At 38.0% G+C, this 23,327-nt stretch overlaps 1 protein-coding gene across 7 annotated transcripts in view; it reads left to right on the top strand.

The window, feature by feature from the left end:
* The window catches only part of LOC121322282 (protein TANC1-like), a 108,821-nt gene that overhangs the window by 33,380 nt on the left and 52,114 nt on the right, over positions 1-23,327 (top strand). For 5 of the 7 annotated variants that reach the window (XM_041262032.1, XM_041262028.1, XM_041262031.1 and 2 more), the window contains exons 5-7: positions 7,789-7,893; positions 17,850-17,980; positions 21,014-21,203. In XM_041262032.1, the coding sequence (XP_041117966.1) occupies positions 7,789-7,893; positions 17,850-17,980; positions 21,014-21,203 (426 nt within the window). The remainder of the gene's footprint in view (positions 1-7,788; positions 7,894-17,849; positions 17,981-21,013; positions 21,204-23,327) is intronic. The other 2 variants (XM_041262033.1, XM_041262035.1) reach the window with 1 other exon arrangement.

Raw genomic sequence — 23,327 nt, 5'->3', positions numbered from 1 at the left:
TTGTTCTATTTAATGTTGCTGTTAGGAGTCTTATTAATGTGCTCATGAGAATCAGTATCTCTGCTACAGCTGTCAACACAGCTGGAATGTGTAAAACCTCTGCTGTATTGTGTGCTGTTATTCAAATATGGCAGTTGGAAGCTTTAGATAAGAAGCCTTACTCTGTTTCAACTTATAAGGAGTATAATTTTAGAGAAAAAATAGTAGTCACGTCCATAATGTTTCATAACTGGTTGTGCGCAACAAAGAATTTCCATATAATGAGCACATGATATACAATAGATTGCGATGGTTGAGTAAAAAAAAAAAAAAAAAAAAAAAAAAACAGAAAATGCAGTCGGAGGATTTCTGGGGTGTTTTTGGGATTGTATTTTTTTTCTTCAGATTTTCAACCACATGAATCAAATTATGTAATGTGTTTGAAAATATAGCAAGACTTTGTTTTGAGTAAAAACAAAAAACAACTTAACCTCCTAAAAAAACACTTTGTCAGGTACTGAGTGGGGGGGGGAGTTCTACAGAACTATTTTGTGTGATTAACTGTAGCAGCTTGCAGCAGCACATTCTAGTGGTGGGGATTGCACAGTACAGTATTGTAGGCCTATGTATTTACTCTTAAATGGATGTCAAAATGAACAAGATAATAGGGTTGCAGATTGTGCTGATAAAGTTCTCTGTGGGCCTTTGGGATAATAATAAATACTTGCAGTTGATGGTCAACAGACCATTGTGGTTCTTTACTTTCCAGCCCTGCTGGTAATGATAACCCAGGGTTTGGAATAGCTGCAGGATCCATGGCCAGTAGTTTTCACTTTCCCTTGTACACTGTGCTTATCATTAGCCAGCCATAAACATGGAGACTGGGGTCTGCATTATTTCTTTCTGCTGTCGCTTAAGGTTACCTGCTTCTTCCATTGTCAAGAAAAACTCCCTGTGCAGCATGTTATTGAGAACTGTCAATACATGTCCCGAACAGGAGGTCTATATTTATAACCTCTTGGAGGTGATGAGCCAACCAACAAGCTTGATAAAAAAAAAAAAAAAAAAAAAAAAAAAAATCAATAAAATTTTTTTTATTTGCATTTGTTTTCCTTTATTGGATACTTTTAACAGATTTAGCTTGACACTGACGTTTTATGACAAAGCAGCGAGCAAATGCAAATAATACAAATCGGCAGTTTATTTTCGAGTTACAGTTTAACTAATGAAAGCAGTCCACAGGTTCTGCAGAGATAAATGGCAGGGTGCAATAACGAATTTTTGCTGCCTCATTGCTCCTGATAACACTTTTTAGTTATGTATTGTAAATTTCCTTTGGCCTTTACAATAGCTTGCTTCTGTTTGCCCTTTTATTATTCTTTTTTTGCCTTCAGAGGAGGAACACCCTTTGGGGAACCATTTAAATTGAGCCGTGTCACACCTCCTAAACCAGGGTCCGTAGTATTACATAATTTCAGCCCAGATGGGTCAAGTGTGCTGTCCAATCTATTGACTAGAACTTAGCTAGGTTGATCTTGAAATGGTCCAATATCAGTCTCTTGAAAGTCAGTTCTTTTCAGAAGCGTTAAGTCATACGAAAAGAGGAACTTTTTCCATCAAAAAAGTAGTTCATTTCATCCTTATGAATCAAACTATGATACTAAAAAACGTAAACTATTTGATAAAAAACATTTTTAAAGAAATAACTGCAGTATGCGCATTACAATGATAGTGTATGCCCAGCAAGTATCGAAAGATTGATTTTCCACATTCATCTTTTGGCTAAAGTTTCATAGACTCAAGATGGCAATGTTGTTGAATTAAAGTTAAATTAACTGGGGGATGAGTCGGCAAATCTATAATTTCACAAAATTCCACAACTCTTAATTGCATGTTACAAATAGTTCTTATGGTACGTGTTGACATTCTTATTAGCTGTCATGTTAAAATCAGTGAAGTGTTTAATAATGAAGTACCTCTTATGACAATTCTAAATCATACAGTGTTTCTCCAAAGGCAGGATTCAGTTCACACAGAGTTCAAAAGAAAAGGCCTGGACTGATGTACCGTAGCAGTGCATGAACATCTCATTCTCAAATGATCAGGAAGGATGGGTCAGCTGGGGTACACAGGGGCCTGCTTCTGCTTTTCTGTGATTCATTTACCTCATTATCTTCTCTAGGGCCCCAGTGTATAACAACTTAAACACTAAAATCCAGGAAAGATGCCAGGCAAAGCAACTCCGGCAGAAAACTGTACGGTTTACTTTCAGTGGTATTTTAACTTCTCAATCCTGCTAGACTGTAGGTTGATGGATAGGATGCTCTCTCTTTTCCACTACTTTTCTTAAAAACAGCTTGTTTTCATTTGGTTCCTAATACATTACTGTACGTATCCTGTGTGAACCTTATTTAGTCATTTGGAAAGATAAGCAAACGAGAACATTGCTTTAAATTACTCGCAGAATTTAATGACGTTCTAATCAGTGGCACTCAACATTGCTGGGCATACAATAAGCACAGAACTGAGAAGCCTTCAGCAGTAATGTTTAACCAGTGAAAGACCTGGCAGGTAAAATGTGTTTCTTCAGTCTTTCTGCAGTGATTTTTCTGTAGCCTTACATGTTATCTTGTATGAAGCAGCCAGCTCTTGGCTGTGGGCACTTCACTACAGAGACAATGAAACGGTTAGAAAGGTAAGACAGGACATGGGTGGTTTATTTACATAAGGCTACACATTGAGGGTACATCATGACCATTATTAATGGGGAGATTGGTCACTGTTGCTGGAACGGGGGCCAAGGCACATTCCAGTGGGACCACAGCAGACATGACTCTTGTTTTGTCAACAGAGAGTTGTTAGTTCAAGCAACTTTCATAAGGCACCATTTCCATACACTACCATTAAAGATCATGCAGATTGCCTTTGAAACTTAAATCTGTCATTGAGAATTGATATACCACGGAGTAAGTCAAGCCAGTTTGAAATCACCCTACAGTACATGTCACTTTTTTAAAAGAACATATTTGCATCTGAAATCTTAAGTAAGCTGGAATAGAAAAAATAATTTCCAAGTCCATGAATTATTTAGTAAATAGTGAATACATGTTTATTGGTGTCTGCTAAACAGATCACTGGGATCTGTTTTCACTTCAAAGCGGTTGGCATTTCAGTCAGGGAGAGGCAAAGACATGATTTATTTTTTTTTCAGATGTATTTGAAGGTTCAGTGGCTGAACCTGATTTTAAAATATTGTGTTTATATTTTAATGAATTGTATAGTAATGCTAAAATGTGTGTTTTTCTGCAGCTGATACAAGCTCTAAATATTATACTCTTTTTAAAACTGTAATCAGCAGCCCGCAAACATTTATTATACTTTTGGTTTAGGCAGATTTAATTGGTTTCTTCAAAGTACGGTATTCCCGGGATGTCTGGTAACCCTAATATCAGCTGTACAGCCTACAATGTTTAGCTGGAGTATACAATAGAAAATAATCTTAACACAGAAACACTGGAGAATTGTCAAAAGGTAATTCTTTTCCAAACAGAGTTAAAACTAAAGTGATTTAAGAATGTCAAAAACAGAAGGAAATTGGATAAAAGTGTAATGAGGATTACTCTAGGGTTCAGAGATATAGCCATGAAATTGATATGAATGTGAAACACAGAGAGTTTAGTTAGCAATGTGATTAATGAGAATGAGTCCTTTTATGCGCCTTTTCTTTGCACAGAATTTGCATACATGAGTAGAATATAATAGTCTTTCTCGTCTGGTGTTGTTGGTCGCTCCTAATCCATATATAAAGATACCACCTCTTTGTTCACATGTAAAATGCAATTGTTTGTAGACTGCCTGGCTATTATAATCTGGGGTCTTTACATGTGAAAGCCCAGGTTTTTTGGTAAAGAATAGAAATTCATATAGACAAGTAGAGAAAAAAAGAACAGAACTTTTTCTCTCATGCAAACATCATCAACCTACCACCAACCCAAAATATAAAAGCTGCTTACTGTACATTTTAAGAGTTTGCTACAAACTGACATATTTAATCATTTACAGCAAACGTATAATAAAATGAGGTATGAAGCTGTAACTTGGGGGGGGGGGGGGTGTTACGGTACGGGTCAGCAAGAGCACTAACCTCACTGCCCAGCTCACCTGTGTCTTCCCGTGATGAAGCAGAAGAGAAGGGCGGGGGGGGTCTAAACCAGACCCCCAAGAACGTGGATAAATATGTATGACTTACTGAACTTTGGGATGTAAGCACTGCAGGTAGCACCAGTAATGCTATGTTCCATTGTCTGCGTCTGCCTGTGGGACCTATTCTGTTTTCCAAGATTGTCTGAAAACCTGAGTTTCCAAAGGGTTAATTAGACATCAAAGCAACATTCTGTTCCTAAGTAATCGGTTTTGTTTCCATATCTGCTGTGTGGGCTGGATAACCCATTCTACGAGGATTTTCCTTCCAACATAAACTTTCATGTTACAAGCTGAATTGTAAACTCACAGTTCCAAGAATAGAAAGCAGGGCTTTGTTTTGCATAGAGGATGGTGCGTATAACAAGGAAAGAAGTATTAGATCCTGAAGGCTTTTTGGTTGAGGAATGCTTGGGCACGCCCCAATTCCTTCCTGATGTTCTTTGATGTGTTTAAAAAAAAAAAAATGTATTCTGTTGCTCACATGCCCCAGCCTGTAAAAGTTACATATACTGTACAGCATAAGCATACAGTAGGTTCTTTCTAACTTAGACTCTACTGTACATCTTGACTTTTGCATTGTTACATTTTTTTGCATACCTTATACAGTACTTGGTCCAGTGACTGTTAAGACTGCAAATGTATCATGCAACCACTAATGGGTGAACCAGTGTACAGTATGTGTGTACTTTTATGCAGAAGCAAAAAATATGTATTACAGCACATGTAACACCCCACCTCTTTTACAGCATCATATCCCATTTGGATTATTCTCTCCTGCGACCCTTGCTGGGAGGTGTTTTGTAATTCTCTTTGCCCGTAGCTGCAGTGTTTTCCTGCCCTGGATTCTGAGCCCCCACTCTGCTGGGCAGGGCTCATGATCCACCTGGCCTGCATGTTCTGCCACTTGAAGCATCCCTGTGTCGTGACTCGCTGGTTCAGATCCCAGGATAGAGTAATCACTTTCAAATGTCTGATACAGAGTCAATTCACAAGGGTATAGCTGTACCCAGCCACAGTGCTTTCCTGTTTCACCCAGAAATAGATATTTTAACATGAAACAATACCATGGAAGCGAGGACCAGGTTGTTCAGTTTAGATAACAAGTCCACCTCTCTTAACGGCCTTGTTATTTAGCACAATTGGCACCTTTGCAGGCAGTGTTGATAAGAGGACAGGGGTTTGATTGGCACCATGCAGTGAACGGCTCGCTGCCCATGCTGGTCCCTCGAGAGCAGGCCTGAGCAAGGACCAGTCCTTCATTCCGTTCCAGGAGCACTGAAATTCATCATGAAAATTAAACAATATCTCTGCTATCCATCCTGGAATATGACAGCCTGGTGTCTAGAACAGTTAATGAAGTACTTTTAAAGCACTTTTTAAGAGAGTCTGTAAATTTACATTACTGGCAGATGAAAGAAGACACCATTGTCATTTGTATTGGCTCCCAGCTTCTCTTTGAAGAGATTAGAGCTGGATAATATTTTTGGAAAAGCTCCCAGGTATCTGACTGGATTGATTATTGTTCATAAGCCTTATTCGCTGTAATGTTCTCAGTAAACAAGTTACTTTGCCTGTGGGTGAAAAAGCAGTAGGGCACAGATCTTTAAAGCCTCTTGTGTTGTGTGGCCTTACAGTAGGCATTGAACTGTTAATGAGTTTTATGATTGTAATGCATGCTATTAAACAGACTTCTCAGATGAGGATATTACGATGGGCTGCTCGCATTCTGTGTATTTACACTTTCAACTCGGACCTGAGCTGACTTAGAGCCGATCAGATTCGAAGAGTCTTATCATTTGAGCCACCTCGTTTACACTTGTATGTAAATGTAAACAATAACTTCAATTTATTTTCTTACTCCTTAAAAATACTTATTTTTGTTATTCAACAAAAGCGAAACTCATTCGCTTAGTAGCTAAAAAGAAACATCTGCAACTTTTGAATTGTGTACATTCTCCCCCCAAAACTTTACCATATACTAACAATGTATCACAGTACTATCGATAATACAATTAAAAAAAATAAAGCCTGGGACAGCTGCATTTACACTACAAAAAGCCGTCTCAAAGCTTAAAAGAGGCTAGTGTAAACAGAGTATGTGTTTACTTGTTGAGTCTTGAGTGATTGAGTGGCATAATTGGAATTCTCTTAAATGGCCTTTGCCTTGTGTATTAAAGTCTAGGCTATGTACACCCCCAAAATGTTTTTCCAATTTATATTTTCGTTTATTTTACGTGCATTTTTCACATTTGCCTAATGAGTTATTTGAAACCTAAATGCTACAGCAGGTATAACGACACATCTCTGTATGTATTGGGGATAAAATACAAACAAAAGAGCAGTAACAATATATAATTATCTCCAGATTAGAACCAATGAGCTGAGTTTTACATTTCATGTAAATGGCCTATAGAGGGCAGTAGAGATCAAGTTTGTTGCTCAATGCTCAGAATGTCATACAGTAAGCAAGTAATTGGTTGTGAAGGCTAAGTGGGTAAATCAAGGGATTGGTAGATACAAGTGTTTTTTTTTTTTTTTAACATTAACTGCTATGGTACATGTAGCTACACTGCAGTTACCAAGGCTGTAGCTAGCTACGAGGCACCCGAGGCATGGGCCTTGGTAAAATCATACAAATCATTATTTATTGCACCCTCTTACACCTTGCTTAGCCGTAGTGCATGGCTGGCTACCGCGTTGGTTACCATTTATTAAAAGGAGCAATCTTGGATATTATGTGAACGTATGGATGGAATTCCATATGTTAACAATATGTATTTAACAAAGTCAAAAAAAATTATTCCCAGTATAAAAACAAAGATAGATAAGCAAACATTGCCTTAGCAGATTTTATTTTTTTATAATTTATTCAAATATGTTACTTTTTATATATAAAAAAACATTTAATGGATATTTTACTTGGATAATAAACCATTATTACAGAAGTACTATCATATGTCGGGTTTAGAAACACTGTAGGAATGCAGTGTACTGCTCCCTGTTAGTTAAGTGTCCCTATTACAATAGCCTGTTACAAGAAAAAATGGCATAATGTAGTAGACCTTTCTTTTAAAGCAGACCGCAGGACTGTGACCGGAGGATGAGCGAGAAGTAGTAGCACACACAGCTCTGTGCACAGATACAGTTGCTAAGGAAAAATATCTGCATTCAAAGTACGCGTCACGAGTTGGATCAAATACCCCCAGATAGACTGTTAGGCTGCAGCAGCACTGAGCGGTGTTAATGCCACAGGCTGTCTGTTTATAATCCCTGTCCACCAAGTAGAGATCTAGGGAAAAGTGATTCGAAGCCAAAGCAAAATATCCAGTGGAGCAAGGGCTGCTAAAGATATGAGCTAGCTGGTTGCATACATTGGATTAAGTCTGCAAAAAGTTCTCTAACGAATTACTCTAGTTTCCTGCCACAGTTTAAATACCAAAAGCGTTTTTCTGTGGGCTATACAGACCCGTTGATAAAGCAGTTCCCAGCTTCGGAACTGGCTTTCATGCTTCTGAACCAGCGCAGTCTCAGCAAGGAGATTCAAATTCCTGATCTTAAATCCCATCTGGAAAAACTTAATCTAGAATGAATTTTTTCTCACTGCAGGTCCGATCAGGAAGCCAAAGTATGTAGAAAGCCCCCGTGTTCCCGGGGATGCAGTTGTTACAGCACTAAGGAAAGTGTCGGAGACGAAGCAGCCTCCGCAGAATGGTAAGAACAGTGTTTTTTGTTTTATTTTGTAAATTCTTTTCATTTTATTGTTGTTAATATTAGCAGCAAACTTTGCAGGCACAGCTGATGAACAGACTGTAACAATATGGCTTTGACGGCAGGGTAATCCTGAAAAGGTTTTGCTTAATAGCCCTGAATGATGCGTTTCGTCCTTTGGAATTTGTTGGCAGCGGTGAGGTGTGTTGTAGGGCTGCTTGAGACTGCTTTTCATTGTGTTCATGAGACCTGCTTAAAAGCCACTCTAGGTGTGAATCAAAAATATACTGGAAAGCATTGTCTGTTGTAGTTCTATTTGTGTAGAGCCTGGGCTGTAGCTGGCGTCTCAATGTAATCTTTAATGTGCTGTGCCAGATGGAAACAGCAGAAACACTCCAGGGATTTAGTTGTTTGAATTGAAAATCCCTTATTTGTGAATTGGAGATATCTAATAGTAATTTTATAATAAATTATATTGTTAGCTTTGGTTATTGATTCTTAAACCTATGCAGTTGATTTCATGTACTGTATTTGTAATATTAAAATAGCAAAATACAAACCTATTTGTTTCATGTATTGTCAATTTAATTGCTATACAGTGCTTTGTTTACTGTCTCCTTGTCTTTCTAGTTGGGTGGGAAAGTTAATGTTTTGACTTGACACTTTTGAGACTGGGTTGATATGGGTGTGGGTTAGCAGAAGCGATTTCCACCTAGAGGCAAGTTTCTACGTGTCCTTAGTTACCAGAGTAGAAACAAGTGCCAGTGTGTTTTTAGATGACGGGTGCATGGCTGACTCATGTTTCAGAGGCCAGTTGAGATTTGATATCAGTAACGTGGTGTAATTGTAAACTGCTTGGTCGGGAGGTACTATACAGCATAGAAAGGGATGGAGGAGTTGGTACAGTAGTTATAGAACCACCGTAGTACCGAGAAAGCTTTGAGGTTTATACTCTCTAAACACAAAGATCCTCTCTAAACAGTTTTGTTCCTCTAAACATTGACAGTATTACTATATAACTCTACCATGCACACCAATATGCATGTTAGGCAAACCTGTTACTTCAGTAGTGTTTTTTTTTTTCTGGAAACATTTTTTGGCACTATTGAGTGGCATTTTAGCAACTGTCCAAACCACTCTTGCAAGCAAAGGAAGATGCCATCTTGCAAATTCACATGGTCACATCAAAAATATTTCCCGATTTTTTCCCGTCAAAATGTTTCAGAAACTAGAATCCACACTTAAGCATTTAAGACAACTTTAAGAAAAGTCTTATTTACAAAGAAGATTTGTTCATTTTAAATGTTAATGTAAACTTACTTTTGTAAGATTTTCTGATGAAAATATATATAGCTAGCAGATGAATAATTCATTGTCTAAAGTGTAACAATCTGGGAAATTATTTGTCTCTAATAATTTTGGTAAAACTATGCAATATGCTTCCTCAGGCTTGTAATTTTTTTAATTTAAAAACAACAGTAACTTCAGATTAAATCTTGCAAAAACAAAAACATTTTTTGCGAGGCTGTAGTTTTGTTGTGTTATTAAAACCTTTCCTGATATTTCAGTTTTTTGCGGACATTTTTCAGGGGCCGTTTTCATTTAAAAGTGCTTGCAGCCTGCAGTCTGGAGCACTGAAACTCTTGTATTGGGAGGCCAGTTTTGAACCGAGTGACAGAACAGTCTTGCTTGTTCTCTCATTGAATTCCATGACTGACCTCCTTTTTTTTGTTGTTGTTGCTTTGAAGCAAAGGACTGTTTTTTTACTGCAGGATGAGCTTTAGTTTGTATTTTATTTATTTTTCTGTTCTGTTTTCTTTCAAGTTATTCGGAAGATGCATGTGAATCTATATTAAATACTCTCAGTTTTCAGTTGCATTCCATCAGGTGTCTGTGCCAAAGGTGGAGATAAACACAGTGCTGTGTCAAAAATAGATTTGTGTGTGTGTGTGTGTGTGTGTGAACTGTAGAGTAATGGAAGTTGAGTGAAAGGCTCCCGCAGCGTTGCAAGAAGTAATAGCAAGAGAATTTACAGCTGTTAGCTTCGTTGGTGGCACAGTATTATTTTTTGTGTAATGCTTTCCCTTGTCAAGATGGGGTCTTTAAATCCTTCCCTTGGATTTTGAAGCCTTTTTTTCTTGGTATCAAATCAGCAGTCTTTCTGAGGAAAGAACCGTTTCTCACACTTTTTTCAATGTAGCTTATTGATTTCAGATATGTAACCTACTGTAGAGGTGCCCCATGTCCTTTATTCATTGCAAAGTGAAATGGACATGAAGCACAGGAATATAAAGGATGGGGGGGGGCACACCATATGCATGTTAAACAGTTACTATTTAGCAAAACATTGGTCTTTTGGTTCAAAACATAAGAGATTAAAAGTTATCAAACGAATCTGGTGATGATGAGGGTTGGTTACTATTTGCTTTTTTTTTTTAATGTTGCAGAAAGAATGTTGCTGTTTGATGCCAACATCTGTGATGCACATTCAAAAAGGTGGCCTTTGTTTAGGATAACTCTGTTGCTTTACAGATACAATGTACTGCAACCGGAAGGTGCTGACAAGCAGTATAACAATTCAGTTAATGGGTTTATGCACTCTGTGAATTAGTATTCCAATGTCCCCTAAACTCAGAGTACCAACTCAAATCAGGATTTAATGGCTGCACATGATCTCATGTAGATTGAGCCTTATGCAGACCTGTGCGCTAAATGAATACCTTGTTGTTAGTTTTTGGTCCGAAGAAGCGTTGAATTGGTTAAGGATTAGTGAGGCCAAATACCTGTTCGTACTGTGCTTCAGCCAGGGATAAGTTAGAACAGCAGGGATATAGAAAGTCTATCGTTGTGTCTGCTCTTCCTGATGCTGGCCACTGTCGTGCCTTGTGAAGGTTATAGATATAAATAAATAAAAAAACAATGAAGCCATCTAATGATTGCATTGTAACATAGTGTGGATGACACAGAGGACCATCCTTTTAAATTGTGCAGGAAAGATGCATTCTAAGTTACACATACAGCTTTTGAAACCTTGTAAAGTAACTTGAACCTCTTAATGCTCTTCTACCACAGTCATAGATTCCATAAAAATAAAAAAAAAAGTTATGCTCATTTGCAGTTTCTTAGCCATAGGCATCTGTACTCCATGTAGCATCTCCTGACTAGTGGAGGAAACCTTTGGGTCAGTTGTTGACTCTGCTTTTTATCACCAAGCCACACTGGACTGTAATTGCCTGGTCAAACTACCAAAATCAATATCAAGCCTAAAAGAAAACTCTGCTGAGTGACATTGTGTCACGGAACAGTACAATGGAAAGCATACACTACATACAGGGTAGATCACATTTGAAATCGTATTGGAAAGCTGCAGTGAGCCACAGTCATGTTAAATGTTGTACTAAAATATGATTTCCTTTACCAGTGATAGCCGTTTGCTACGCTAATCCAGAGGTTTCCTCTTCTTTGCACTCCTGTTTGGGTTCATGTATTGACACAACAAAAAACATTTAACACAGATTTAGATAAATGAAGAATCCCAGTTGCTAACTGAAAGGTTGAATACCATACCATACCATACCATACCTTCTCTTGTTTTTACCAGCTCTTAAATACAAAGTCGGTGTGTAATGAGGGGTAGCCAAGTAAAGCGTGCATTGATCCCTGCAAAGGTGTTGAAGCCTGAGCAGTGACCTGTGGCATACAGCTGCTAATGATAAAAATAAAGTGACAGACTGCTGCCAGTGATGTCAAGTTATATTCTTTCCATTTGTAATGAGAAACCAGTGAGTAATATGTTTGTATTATTTTCCTGTCTTGCACTTTTGAAAAATGAATAATTGGATGGAATAACTTGCAGTAGTAAGTAATGAAACAAAAAAAATACAATATTCTTGTATATAGTGCTTTTAAAACTGAGGCATCGCAGCATGCTCTGATTTTATGTTATAGTCAATCAATTACACAAAACGCCTACCATCAATATTTAAAAGATGAATTGCTGGCCTTCTTTATATCAGCTGGTATTGATTTCAAACTTTTTGGAATTGCCAGTAGATTCCGCATTTTGTAATCTCATAGAATATTTAGGAAGATAATGATCGGAAGTCCTTGGAGATAAGACCATAAAGGGCCTTAGAATAACATTAAAATGCATTCTGAAACTCAGGAAGCCAGCGTAAAAAAAACAATAAGATTGTTCTGAAAAACACTCATTACGTAACAATACTCTGGTGTATTTATATTTTTTGTACAGTTGCCAGAAAAGTAGCAACAGTGGCCCCAAAAAGTGTTTGTAGTTTGTGGTGCATGAATGGTAGGACATTCTCTCTCTCGACCAAATCTGACACCAAATGCAGTTGCATCCTAAATATTATCCATTTACCACTGCATTAGGACTGGGAGGGTTATTTGATATTTGTTTTCATCCAAAACATTGGTTTCTGCAATTGTTCCAGAATCGATCCAATAATTGTTTTGTGCATGTCTTAAATGGCAGTGCAAATACCGGAGCAGTTTTTGCACTCTGCTGTAAGATGAGCTGCATGCTGGTTGTTAATGGGTCTACACTGCTAGAGACGCCCGTTTCCTTGCCAGGTTAGCAGCTGGTGCCAAGCTCATAGGGATGTCCATGCTGATTTTTTTCTAATCAAGGCATAATTAACCCTCATCTTGAGAGGCAGCCTGTGTTTTTCCAAGTGGATTTTTTAAAGGAAAGATAACCAATCAAGGCTTTTAATTTGCTCTGTTGTACCATAGGACAAATATTACTAGGCCCTATTGTCTTGTATTAAAAATATTATTTTATATTACTTGTTTTGTTTTATTTTTTTTTTTTTTTTTTTTGTGTGCTTTTAACCCTTTAGACCCCAGAATAATTATATAACCCTTCTGTAGATTCTTGAAGATTTGTGCAAGAAATTGAGATTAGGTTTTGTTCAAATAAACATAATTCAAAAAGCAAGAAAAATCTAGAATTACTAGATTTGTTTATGTTAAACAATAGAAATCATTATTTGTAAGCACACCAAGCTTGACAGTTTTTGCAAAGTAAAATGGACTGTGGCAGGGCGATTGCCTGCACAATGTTCAGTTATTGTTAGTGTGATTTATATGTGGCAATGGGTTTATTGTGTGTTCTGGAGTTGATTTGTGTAATTGAATTATGGTTTACAGATGGGTGCTCGATTGAGACTTGCCTCCTGTTAGGCTTGGTTGAGGGTAAGGGCAGCAATTGATTGGCTGTGCTGGTGCTCAATCAGCAGGTGGGCGGGTCTTGAGTGTCCGTCAGTTTAAAAACATCCGCGGGAGATAGCTCGGGGCTGCTGCAAGGCCTGTCGTTTTCACGGCACCTTTGATATATAGTTTGTTGTATTGTGTTTTATTTTGCACTTTTTTCTACAGCTTGCTGTAACAGTCCTCTGTGCGTTACCATCGCTGGTAACGTCACATGCCCACCTTTATTTACTTTTGTTTGTGTTTGTGTTAATAAAACCTGCGCGCCAGCGTTTCAACTTCACGTCCATGTGTCTGTCTGCGTGCTTAATCAGCGGCTACCCATACACGTGACACGAGCAAGACCCTGTCACACGCACATACCATTTATTTTTAGGATATACATTTTGGCATACCAGCAGTATATTTGTTTTGCAATATTTCTCTTACTTGAAACTCTTTTATCTCATCCATATTGATGTCTGAGGCAGACGAGATTGATTCAAGATCAATTTCTGAAACCATCTGAACAACAGTCAACCAAAAATGTTTTCTGCTTTTGGGCGCAGCATAGTTTTGTTTTGGTGTACTTCAAACATAGATAGATCCAAAAGTGTAAACATGAAAATGGTTATTACCACTTCCAGGTCATCCGTCAGTCCCTTCTGTTGATATGATTACCAGACCACCTGCAAAAAGACAAGTATGATCACGCTGAATCTTACGCATGCTTTCCATATTGATCTTTTTAAATTGTCAACCTTGAAACTCTAATTTATTGTGAAGTATTACAATGCAACTCTGCCATTACCTTTTCCTTGGCCCTGTCATTTCATTTGACAAAGACACCAATGTTATGACTGCCTAAACACAGCTATAGCGACTTACTGACAAGGTGTAGTTTTATACAAACAAACCAACTGAATTAATCCTAGCACTTATTAACCTACAATCCACAAATGGTTATTGCTATGCTAACGTCCTGCCACTGCCCTTGTTACAGTAAATAAGAAATATTTTTATTCCGACAGTGTCATTGACAGAAAACATCTGTAAAGCGGTCAAGATTAAAGATCATACATTAAAGTCTTCTGTAGTGCTGTGTGTTGTGATGGTGTTGTCCAGGGCATATCTAGTTCTCTTTTCAGCTGTCTCTGCCTGTATCCTTCACAGGATAGCTGGCTGGCCATGGTTGCTTCTGGAGCCCTGGTGAGTGAAATCAGTTTGGTGGTCATGCAGTTTTAAGTGGAGAGCTTCATAAACATAATTGTCAGACTTCACTACGAGAAAATAAATGGTTTAATTTCATGAGCTTGGCAACAGAATTCCCTTTTCACACCTGTGTCAAACTTGGCAGGTCCAAGGCGTGTCAGTTTTAGGAGGGCTGCAATGCAGTTTGCATGCAGCACTGAAAATAGGGAACAGGTTTTTATCAGCCGTTTTGCCTTGCACATGTTACAGTACATCAGAAACAAATCTTGTTCTGTGTCACGGTGCACTGTCCTATCCCCCACTACTCTCATACTACTCCTGTTAACATTACACACGTCAGAGTCGGTGTAATCACAAAATGAGATTTCCTGGTATGTTAAAAAGAAAGAAGAGCCAGAGAAAGGTGATTTTGTTCGTCCACTCAGGCTGTCCCTGTGGAATTCTAGCACGACGACTTACATAAAAATAGCTGACAATTTTTTTACATCATGAAAGGACAGGCTAGATGCAAAATATAAAGTGGACAAATGGTTAGACTGTAATGTGAGTTCACCAAGTTGTGTGAGTCTGGTTGTGGTATATTGGAAGCCTTGAAAGAATTACTAACAGTATGGCCTGTTTCTCTATCTGCTGGTGTATAGAAAGCCATCTTCTGAATGTACAGTACTGGTGTGGTGGTGAGTCATTGATGTGTGAAGATTCTAGTTAAACACTTAGAAGTAGTTTGATATTGTAGATTCTCTCCTATCAACACTTAAAGGGGGCAATGAGGAGGGTAGGAGAACTGATCTTGGGATACCTTTTATGCTGTGGATATGATTCTGTGTTTTAATATAGGTTTATAAAAAGTACTAGAGGCCATACAGTATGTACATTATAGGCTGGATGGAAGCAGAGAGCTTTAACATTTAACAAAAAAATGAGAGGCCTACATAAGCGGTACAAAGGAAGTACAGTATGGAAATGTTGCACAGCAATAAACTGAGTGGGAAGTTCAAACTCTGAGAGAACCACAAGGACATGGCAAGCTGTGACAGAATGACACGAGACTTCTGTCGTCCAAGCATAGTCTTTGCATCTAATTTACATTGAAAAAATATCTGAATTAATTTATTTGTTCTTAATTATAGTCTGTTACTTAACATTCTGTGAATGTTTTACTGGAAATTTTGAATGAAAATAATTAGCAGAGCACTGTGGGTAGCTGAGGCTGGAGGTCCACTGCCATGTGCTGTTCTCCCTGTATCCCCAGCACTGAGAGATTACTGTAGATAGACATTGTCTGGAATTAGGAAGGAAGAATGGTTATTAACTGCTGCTCTAGGCATACATCTGTTGAGGCCATTTGAGGAGATTCATTCTGGGTTATAAAAATAACAGTAAAGCATTACCATGTAGGATTAAAGTATTTGTGGATGGTTTTTTTTAGGAAATGTCTGAAGTCTCTAGAGAATCCAGTGAAACTAAACTAAATGCTATAAACCTGATGGATTCTGGTGAGACAGGATGCTTATCCTATTGGAAAACCAACAGCAAAGAGACAACCATTACTGTAGACCAAGGCTGGGCAATTCTTGTGTATGGTCTTTCCACTTCAGGTTTATTTGGTACAGTCAACTCTCATTAATACAAATATCACAGGGCCAGCAAAATGAATCATTATTGTCAGGGTTGAAGTCAAATGCATACTGTCAGTTTTTCTTGAAGTTACAGTAACACTGAAATCAAATTTCAGTTGCAGTACAATGGAAAATATTACATTTTTTAAAGTACTGTGCATTTTATTGAGAATATGGTTGCAAGTCAATTTTTAAACCGTGCAGGCGCCCAGCCAAACCACATCGGTCTCTAGTGCGCGGTGAGCTGGGAGCGCCCGTCCACGGTAGGTAGTGGAATAGCATACAGTAAATCTTGATTATTTGTTCAATGCTACGGAAATGTAATCTCTCATGGGAATATATATATGCTGGTTAAAATACAGGCTCCCTAAAGAGAAAAATGGCCCAGGCTGAATCTCTGCACTTTTCCAGTCTCTGCAGGAGTCTTTACAAGATTTATCCAAAGACGGGGGTGCTGATTATTTTGGGAAGAGGATGGTTAAGCATTTTAAATGAATTGCTGATGGACTGAGCTGTCAGACTTGAGCAATAAAAGCCACCCTTATAAATAACACCTTCTCCTCTGACTCTTCATCTTTCCTGATTACTCATTACAGCTGACAGTGCAGAGAATGGTTCTGAATGTGGAGCACTGAGCGTGTAATAGCTTAATTAATTCCCTGAAGACTGCTTCCAATTATAGAGGCCTGTGTATTAATAATAATAATAATAATAATAATCAAACTGACATATTTGATGTGTGTATCTATCTATCAAAGAAGATACATAAAAAAGATCATGTTATTATGAAATAATATTAACATACTTGCCTACAATCCACTGGAAATAGTGCATGAAGATTGATGTGTTTGAATTGATACACTAGCGCTTACCCATCATTTAACCAGTATAATTCTCTGAAACAACTAGGTTTAGAAGAAAAATATGCATTCTGGTCAAATTTTGTTTTGCATTAGGCTCACTTCATGATAACACTGTTAACTCGTAAAACGAGCGTTTAGTGACCTACAAAAATATTTATAGGCCCACTATATAAACGACGCACACAAGCTTTATTTGAAGTCACTTTGTTCCTTCGCTGTTTACTACGTGAAATATCAAACATTCTGTAGTGTTTGCCTCTGTATTCAAAGTAATTTCCCTTGTAAACTCGTCAGTGGTTGAACAGAGCTTGTGGAACACATGTTGGAGGAAGGTCAAGCTCTCAATCTTTCAGATGTTACAGGCTGCCATTTTATTAAGAAGCATCTGGATAGAAACACTATCTTTTCAAGTATATCAATGCTTAAAGCAATTATTTAATCATATAGTTGCACAGTATTGTATTGCTTCTTGAAAGTTATTAATAACTCTCAGGCAAAGGACTCAGGAAAGATGTGCTGATAAAATCAAACGTAATAACTTAATTTATCCACATGCCAGACAAAGCCCCCAGGGAATAAAAAAAAAAGTGTATGGAATTGTATTCAACGGAAGCTGAAAAAATAATAAACATTACATTTTTTTGTAACTTAGTTACAAGGGAAACAAGTTTTAACATTGTCAGCATTCTTTTGGCAAGAATTCTCCTCTTTTGATTGAACAAAGATACTGCACTGTAATTGCATTACTGAACTGTATGTTGATACTAATCCGTTGGCAAAGCTACGGACACAGTAGATTCACCAGCGCCTCTTGCTGACAATTAGAAGGTGTTTTGTGACTTACTGATGCTGTGTTTTCCTGCAGATTGTTCACCAGGAATTAAGTGCATTGCTGTATTGAGCTCTGCAAAGACAGGGCTGTCCTCAACTTTTTATATTTAGATATATGGTTTTGGACTGGAGTTGCTATTGTGGAATCTCCAGACAGAACCGTTTGCCAAATCAGCATGAAGATTAGATCGACATGGAATAATGAGAGTCATTTCTCTTCCAGAACTGCAGTCTGATAAAGAGCCAAGCTCCTCCCCGGCTGCTCAGGAACTGATGACCAGACTGGGGTTCTTACTCGGAGAAGGGATCCCAAGCACGGCTCACAGACCTATGGAAGACAAGAATGAAAAGAAGGTATGCACTTTTTCTTACCAGCTGCACCAACACAAGGGACTTGTATTCACTTCTTGATATATTACAACATGCTTTATTTGGCAGGGGTGCAATGAAATATTAAATGCTGGTTTAAGAGTAACTTTTTTTTTACAATTGTGGTGATCTAGTTCTTCAGTGGTAATGTGTGTGGGCAAAAGTACCAGGTGTTATTCGCAGTGTTCATTTTTAGATTTTCAGGGATTTTAAGAAACTTGGCATGGTCTTAAATAACTGTAATATGAGTGAGGGTGTTTGCTTCAGTCCATAATTAGAATAGTCATATTTACTGTGCTTTCAGTTAGCTCTGTTCTTTTTAATGTCCTGTAAGATTCTAACCTGAACCTATTTTTTAAAATGTATTTCTGCTTCTGGCACAGTGGTCTTTTATGTCTTCCTGAACCTGAAGCCACTGTTAACCTTGTTTATGTCATTGCTTTCATGGCACATGGGTAAACTGGCTATTGCCTGACTATTTGGGAGATGAACCTGCTTTTCCATAATATCTGGGCAATGCTTAATTCAATGGATTTTTTTTCTTTGTTGAAACTATTTCGGCACTATACATTTATAAGATAACCTTAACAAATTCAATAATTTGAGTGACTATATTAAAACAATAGACTAATCTTCCCAGTCATATGCAGTTAATATATTGTAACCTATTTAGAAATTAATTCAAAGGTTTCATAATTTACAACCTGACCTCATTACTGCACTGACTTCTTTAAACATGCCTTAAACAAACAAATATAGCCTTGTACGATTGACTTGATCATTTCTAAGTGGTGGAGTGCTCAGAAACAAGACAGTCATTTTAAAAACATTATTGTGCTTATATATATGCTATTGTAACAATAGGTTAATGTACAGTGAAACCTGAACCAGAGCCTGATAAGCTGCCACCTGCAGTGAAATTGGACGGGCTATTTCAGTCAAGTATTCACCAACAAAAATGAGAAAGAAAACATAAAGTTGTTGATGTTAGCTTGTTAGTAAGCAGGTGTTGGTTTGCTGTGCAAGTGTAAGAGTGTTTGTTTTATTTGTTTTTTATCCATTGTCTAGAGGTATTCACAGGTCCAAATTAATCAACCCGACCACGAACCGACAATTATTGACCCGACCTGACCCAATGTAGAATTCTTGTTATTAGACCCGGATCTGACCTGGCCCCAAAAAAGTGTCACGCTTTTCCTTTCCCCAGCTTAGTGTATGCACTGGCTAGATACAGTATTAAATAAGTTTTGTTCATCAACCTGGAAATCTGGCTGAACTACAGACAGTGTTTATACCATCATGAACCTACACAGATAACTGTATAATTAAATATATAATATGTTTGTGTAAAAGAAACAAAGATAAGTACATTATCTGAAAATCAAATGAACTGGAGCACAATCTCGTAAATGCATGATTTTATTACAAACTTAACACATTAGCTGATGTAACATTTGTGCTTTACAAAACTTGTTTTCCTTCTTTGTCCACAATAACAACAAATGATTCCCACGCTGCAGACTTGCATTTTTCTGTGAGATTTTGCTCATGGAATTCATTTTTCTTAACTTTTTTTCACATCCTTCGTAAACAAATCCATTACTCTGAATAAGAATGATCTAAAAGAAAGCCCTTCGATGTGGGTCACGTGTCTACTGCTGCGCTCTGCAAGCCATGTCATGTGCTACTGGGGGAAGCCAATCCACACAACATGAATTATAAACAATAATTTTTAGAACCAAAGAGTGCCTCTTTAATATTAATCGACAATTTGTGTATTACTGAGTAAACAAAATCGGGTCTTGGGTCTTTGTGTCCGGGTAGACCCACAAAGACCTCTATTCCCAGAGGTCTCTGGAGATGAACACAGTAGCACACACATTTTTTTTTTCTTTTTTTACTAAATATATATTTTGCAATATACAGTTCTTGTCACAATTGTCTCGGAGCGTTCTAAAGGGTTGTTTTTCTTAAAGTGCCTTGATGATCCTTTGCTACGGTGACGCAGTTTTTCTAGGTGATGCAGGATGGAAAAAAAAAATGAGAATTGCCTTTGAAAGTTTCTCTGGCAGTCGCTTGGCAGGAGTTAGTCACAGAGGAGCAGGAATCTGCTGCGGTCCCTCCTTCCACATTAGAAGCCACTGTTCCTGACCTACATAGGGGAGATAACCTAATAAAAAAAATGAAGTCCAGAAATACTGCTTCCTATCTGTTGGGGAAACCATTAAACCCTTTGATCTCAACCAGAACCCCACAAATTGACTACTTAATGACATAAATAATAAAACTGAATCAAATTCTTAATGTGTGTGTGTGTATATATATATACACACACACACACACATACATATATATTTCTTTCTATATATATTTCTTTGATTGCCCTTGTAGAGGTTTCTCTTTCCGTACCATCAGTAATGAATTCCGATCTGTTTAATAAATGATTAAAATTATATAAAATCTATAGTAAGTAGGTATAGAAAAACTGAACGACTGACATGCTCAAGTGACAGTAAGGTTCTTTGACTTTGAAGGCACTGCTGAGCTAAAATGACACAGGAAGTGAATCAGTAAAAGCTGTTGCTGTAATATGTGTTTCTTTCAGAACTGCATGTGAGATGAATACAGGGAATGGAATACTGGGAATGGAACTACCTGAGCGATTAGATTTATGGAACTGTTACATCACAAGTAACCACTTTTAAAGTTATGGATGGGTTGCTACAGTGAAGTCTAAGTCTGACACAGACTGGTAGGACTAGTGAGCCCCACTACAGGCGCACGTTCACCTCTGCGAGGTCTCTGGGTCTCGGCAGATGTTCTGTGAGTTTGTAAGCCATCGGTTAGCGGAATAGGGTTAAACAGTTTTGTGCTTAAGTTGTCTAATGTTCAGATCTGCACTCTGACACCCTTACCTTAGTTCACAGATCCATAATTCAGCTCAATTGAGGAGCAAGGCTATCACATCTGAGGGGATTAAAATTATAAATGGCCTGTTTTCTCTTCCGTACTTTCCAGTGCACAATAGCCAGCCAGGGAATTAGCCCGTGCTCAACTCTGACAGGCAGTACTGCGTCTCCGAGCACCGACAGTCCCTGCTCCACTCTGAGCAGCTGCATCAGCAAGCCAGCAATCAGCAAAACCAGCCCCTGTGGAACCATAACCAGCCCCAGCTCCACACTCGAAAGCAAGGACAGCGGCATAATAGGTAAGTGCTCATATACATGAGGATATGGTGGCATGCTGAGCTTCGTTCTAAATATCTCCCCCCCCCACTCTTTGTAAGGTACTGCACAGTGACACACTTTTTCAAGTAACCCGCTTAATTTATCATATGTGTCAGCAGTGAAGTCGATGTAAAATGTTACTCTGTTGCCCTGGTTTCAAAAGCCTGATAAAACTTTGTTTTGATTGCGTCCTTCAGGTTTGTCCTCCTGAAAGGAATGTGTAATTTTGATTGTAAATTGAAATTCAAAAAATGTGTGTCTCAGTGGATGGGCAGCAGGTTTTTAAATGGGTAGGGAAATAAAAATGGAGAACAGACTTGTACAGAACAGCTTTGCACATCATTTCTTCATTTAAGGAATGTAACACGATATTCATTTACGGCGGATCATGTGTCCCTTTAGCTTGCAGTCAGTTCAGCGGTACCCTGCCGCCCATGGGGGACTGTGTACACTGTTAACAGCACTATGGTGCTCTCAGTTCAGTTCCAAGAGGAGAGGCATACATAGCAGAACCTTTAGCAAAACTGGCAGTCTTTTACACCCAGAGAGGGCTGAAGCTGATGGCATGTTGCGATTTGAACTACACCTCCTGGAGCAGGAAGAGACAAGAATGTAGAGGCAGAACTGTATAAAGTGCGAATTATTTACAAGCATTAAACATACAAAAAAATGGATTGTTGTTTTAGTTGGTTTATAAAAGGGTGCATTTAGAATTTTTGAATTTAAGAAGACATTGGAATTCTTTGTTGTTTTTCTAATGTAGTCCTGTTGAAACAGTGGCTCTGATCTCCTGTCAGCACAAGTATAATAAGCAGTTACTGTGGCTATTGAATTATTCATTCAGCTACAGGTTTTGCATTGTTGATATTAAAGTAGCTTTCTGTCTTGTGTTGAACAGAGTAGCACCATTGAAACATCCGGCCTCAGACCGCATCTATGGGAAGTGGAGGGACTCATTCAGATCAGTTTGTAGCATAAATCAAAGCTTTTCCAGATGGCTGATGGGCTTTTAGCTTTATAGTCCTGTAGTCAGTGGCCTGGCTGACTACAGAAGGAACTGCCATTAACTGGCATATTTCTGGCACCCAAGACCTTTTCCTAGATATTGCCGTTTCTCACATTAATTTGCAATATGGAAGTTTGATTTCATCTCGGCACTGAGACATAAGCACCATGGGAGCAACTGCTTATTTTGATAAGCTGGAAGAAAAATCTGATATGTTAAAATGATCTACTTTTAGACTACATTTTCCATTGCACGTTTAAACAACAGTGTGTGGTTTACCGTATGTTTGCTCACAGATAAAGTCCTAAAGCAATTATTATAGAAAGCGCAAGAAGGCAGTGGAGGTATAAATCAACAACAGAGTACAGAGGACACTGCGAGCGCTTCATATGTGGACCTAAGAGCATGTTTAAGACTGAGTTGGTTTTGTAGATCACTTGGCAGTAACATGACACAATAGATTTGAGAAACATCTAAGTTGTGTACCTTATGTGATCCACTTGTGTTAGCCTGCAGTTACCATAATGAAAAGGACATTCTCAAAGGGAACTTTGGGATGTTTGGGCACGGTTCATTTTATGCGCAGATTCCGAGGCCATTCTTTTTATTTCTGTTTCAGTTTTCTCTGTTGTCTCAGTTTGAGGGGGGAAAAAAAAACCCCCAGAAAACTAACGGCAATACAGGTTAATGGGATTTAGTGAAATATTAGTTTGCTTTGGCTATTATACTTTTTAAGTGCCTGCTAATTACACATTTGTAAAAAAAAAAAAAAAAAAAAAAAAAAGACCCCAAAATTGCCTGCAGATGTAAGTTTCCAGAAGATGATTTTATTTAGTAAATGTTATTCATTTAGTTTTTTTAACTATTAAAAAGGACAGATTTGTCCACACACATTTGCAGATAACTTGTTACAGTATGTCAAGTTATGAAAACAAGTATTGCTTTCCAATGGCTATGGTAAATATTTAAATTAACAGCACTTTTACCCGTGTGTTAATATATTTGAGCTGAGCTGCTACTGTGCAGACTTTGCCTTTCTCGATTGTGTTTAATGCGCTATTACGAGTTGGATGGCTAGATAAATACATGAAGAGATCTA

This window comes from Polyodon spathula, chromosome 10, assembly GCF_017654505.1.
Source record: "Polyodon spathula isolate WHYD16114869_AA chromosome 10, ASM1765450v1, whole genome shotgun sequence".
NCBI classification, from domain to species: domain Eukaryota; kingdom Metazoa; phylum Chordata; class Actinopteri; order Acipenseriformes; family Polyodontidae; genus Polyodon; species Polyodon spathula.
Note: the sequence above shows the minus strand (reverse complement) of the source record. Positions and strands in the feature narration are given on the sequence as shown.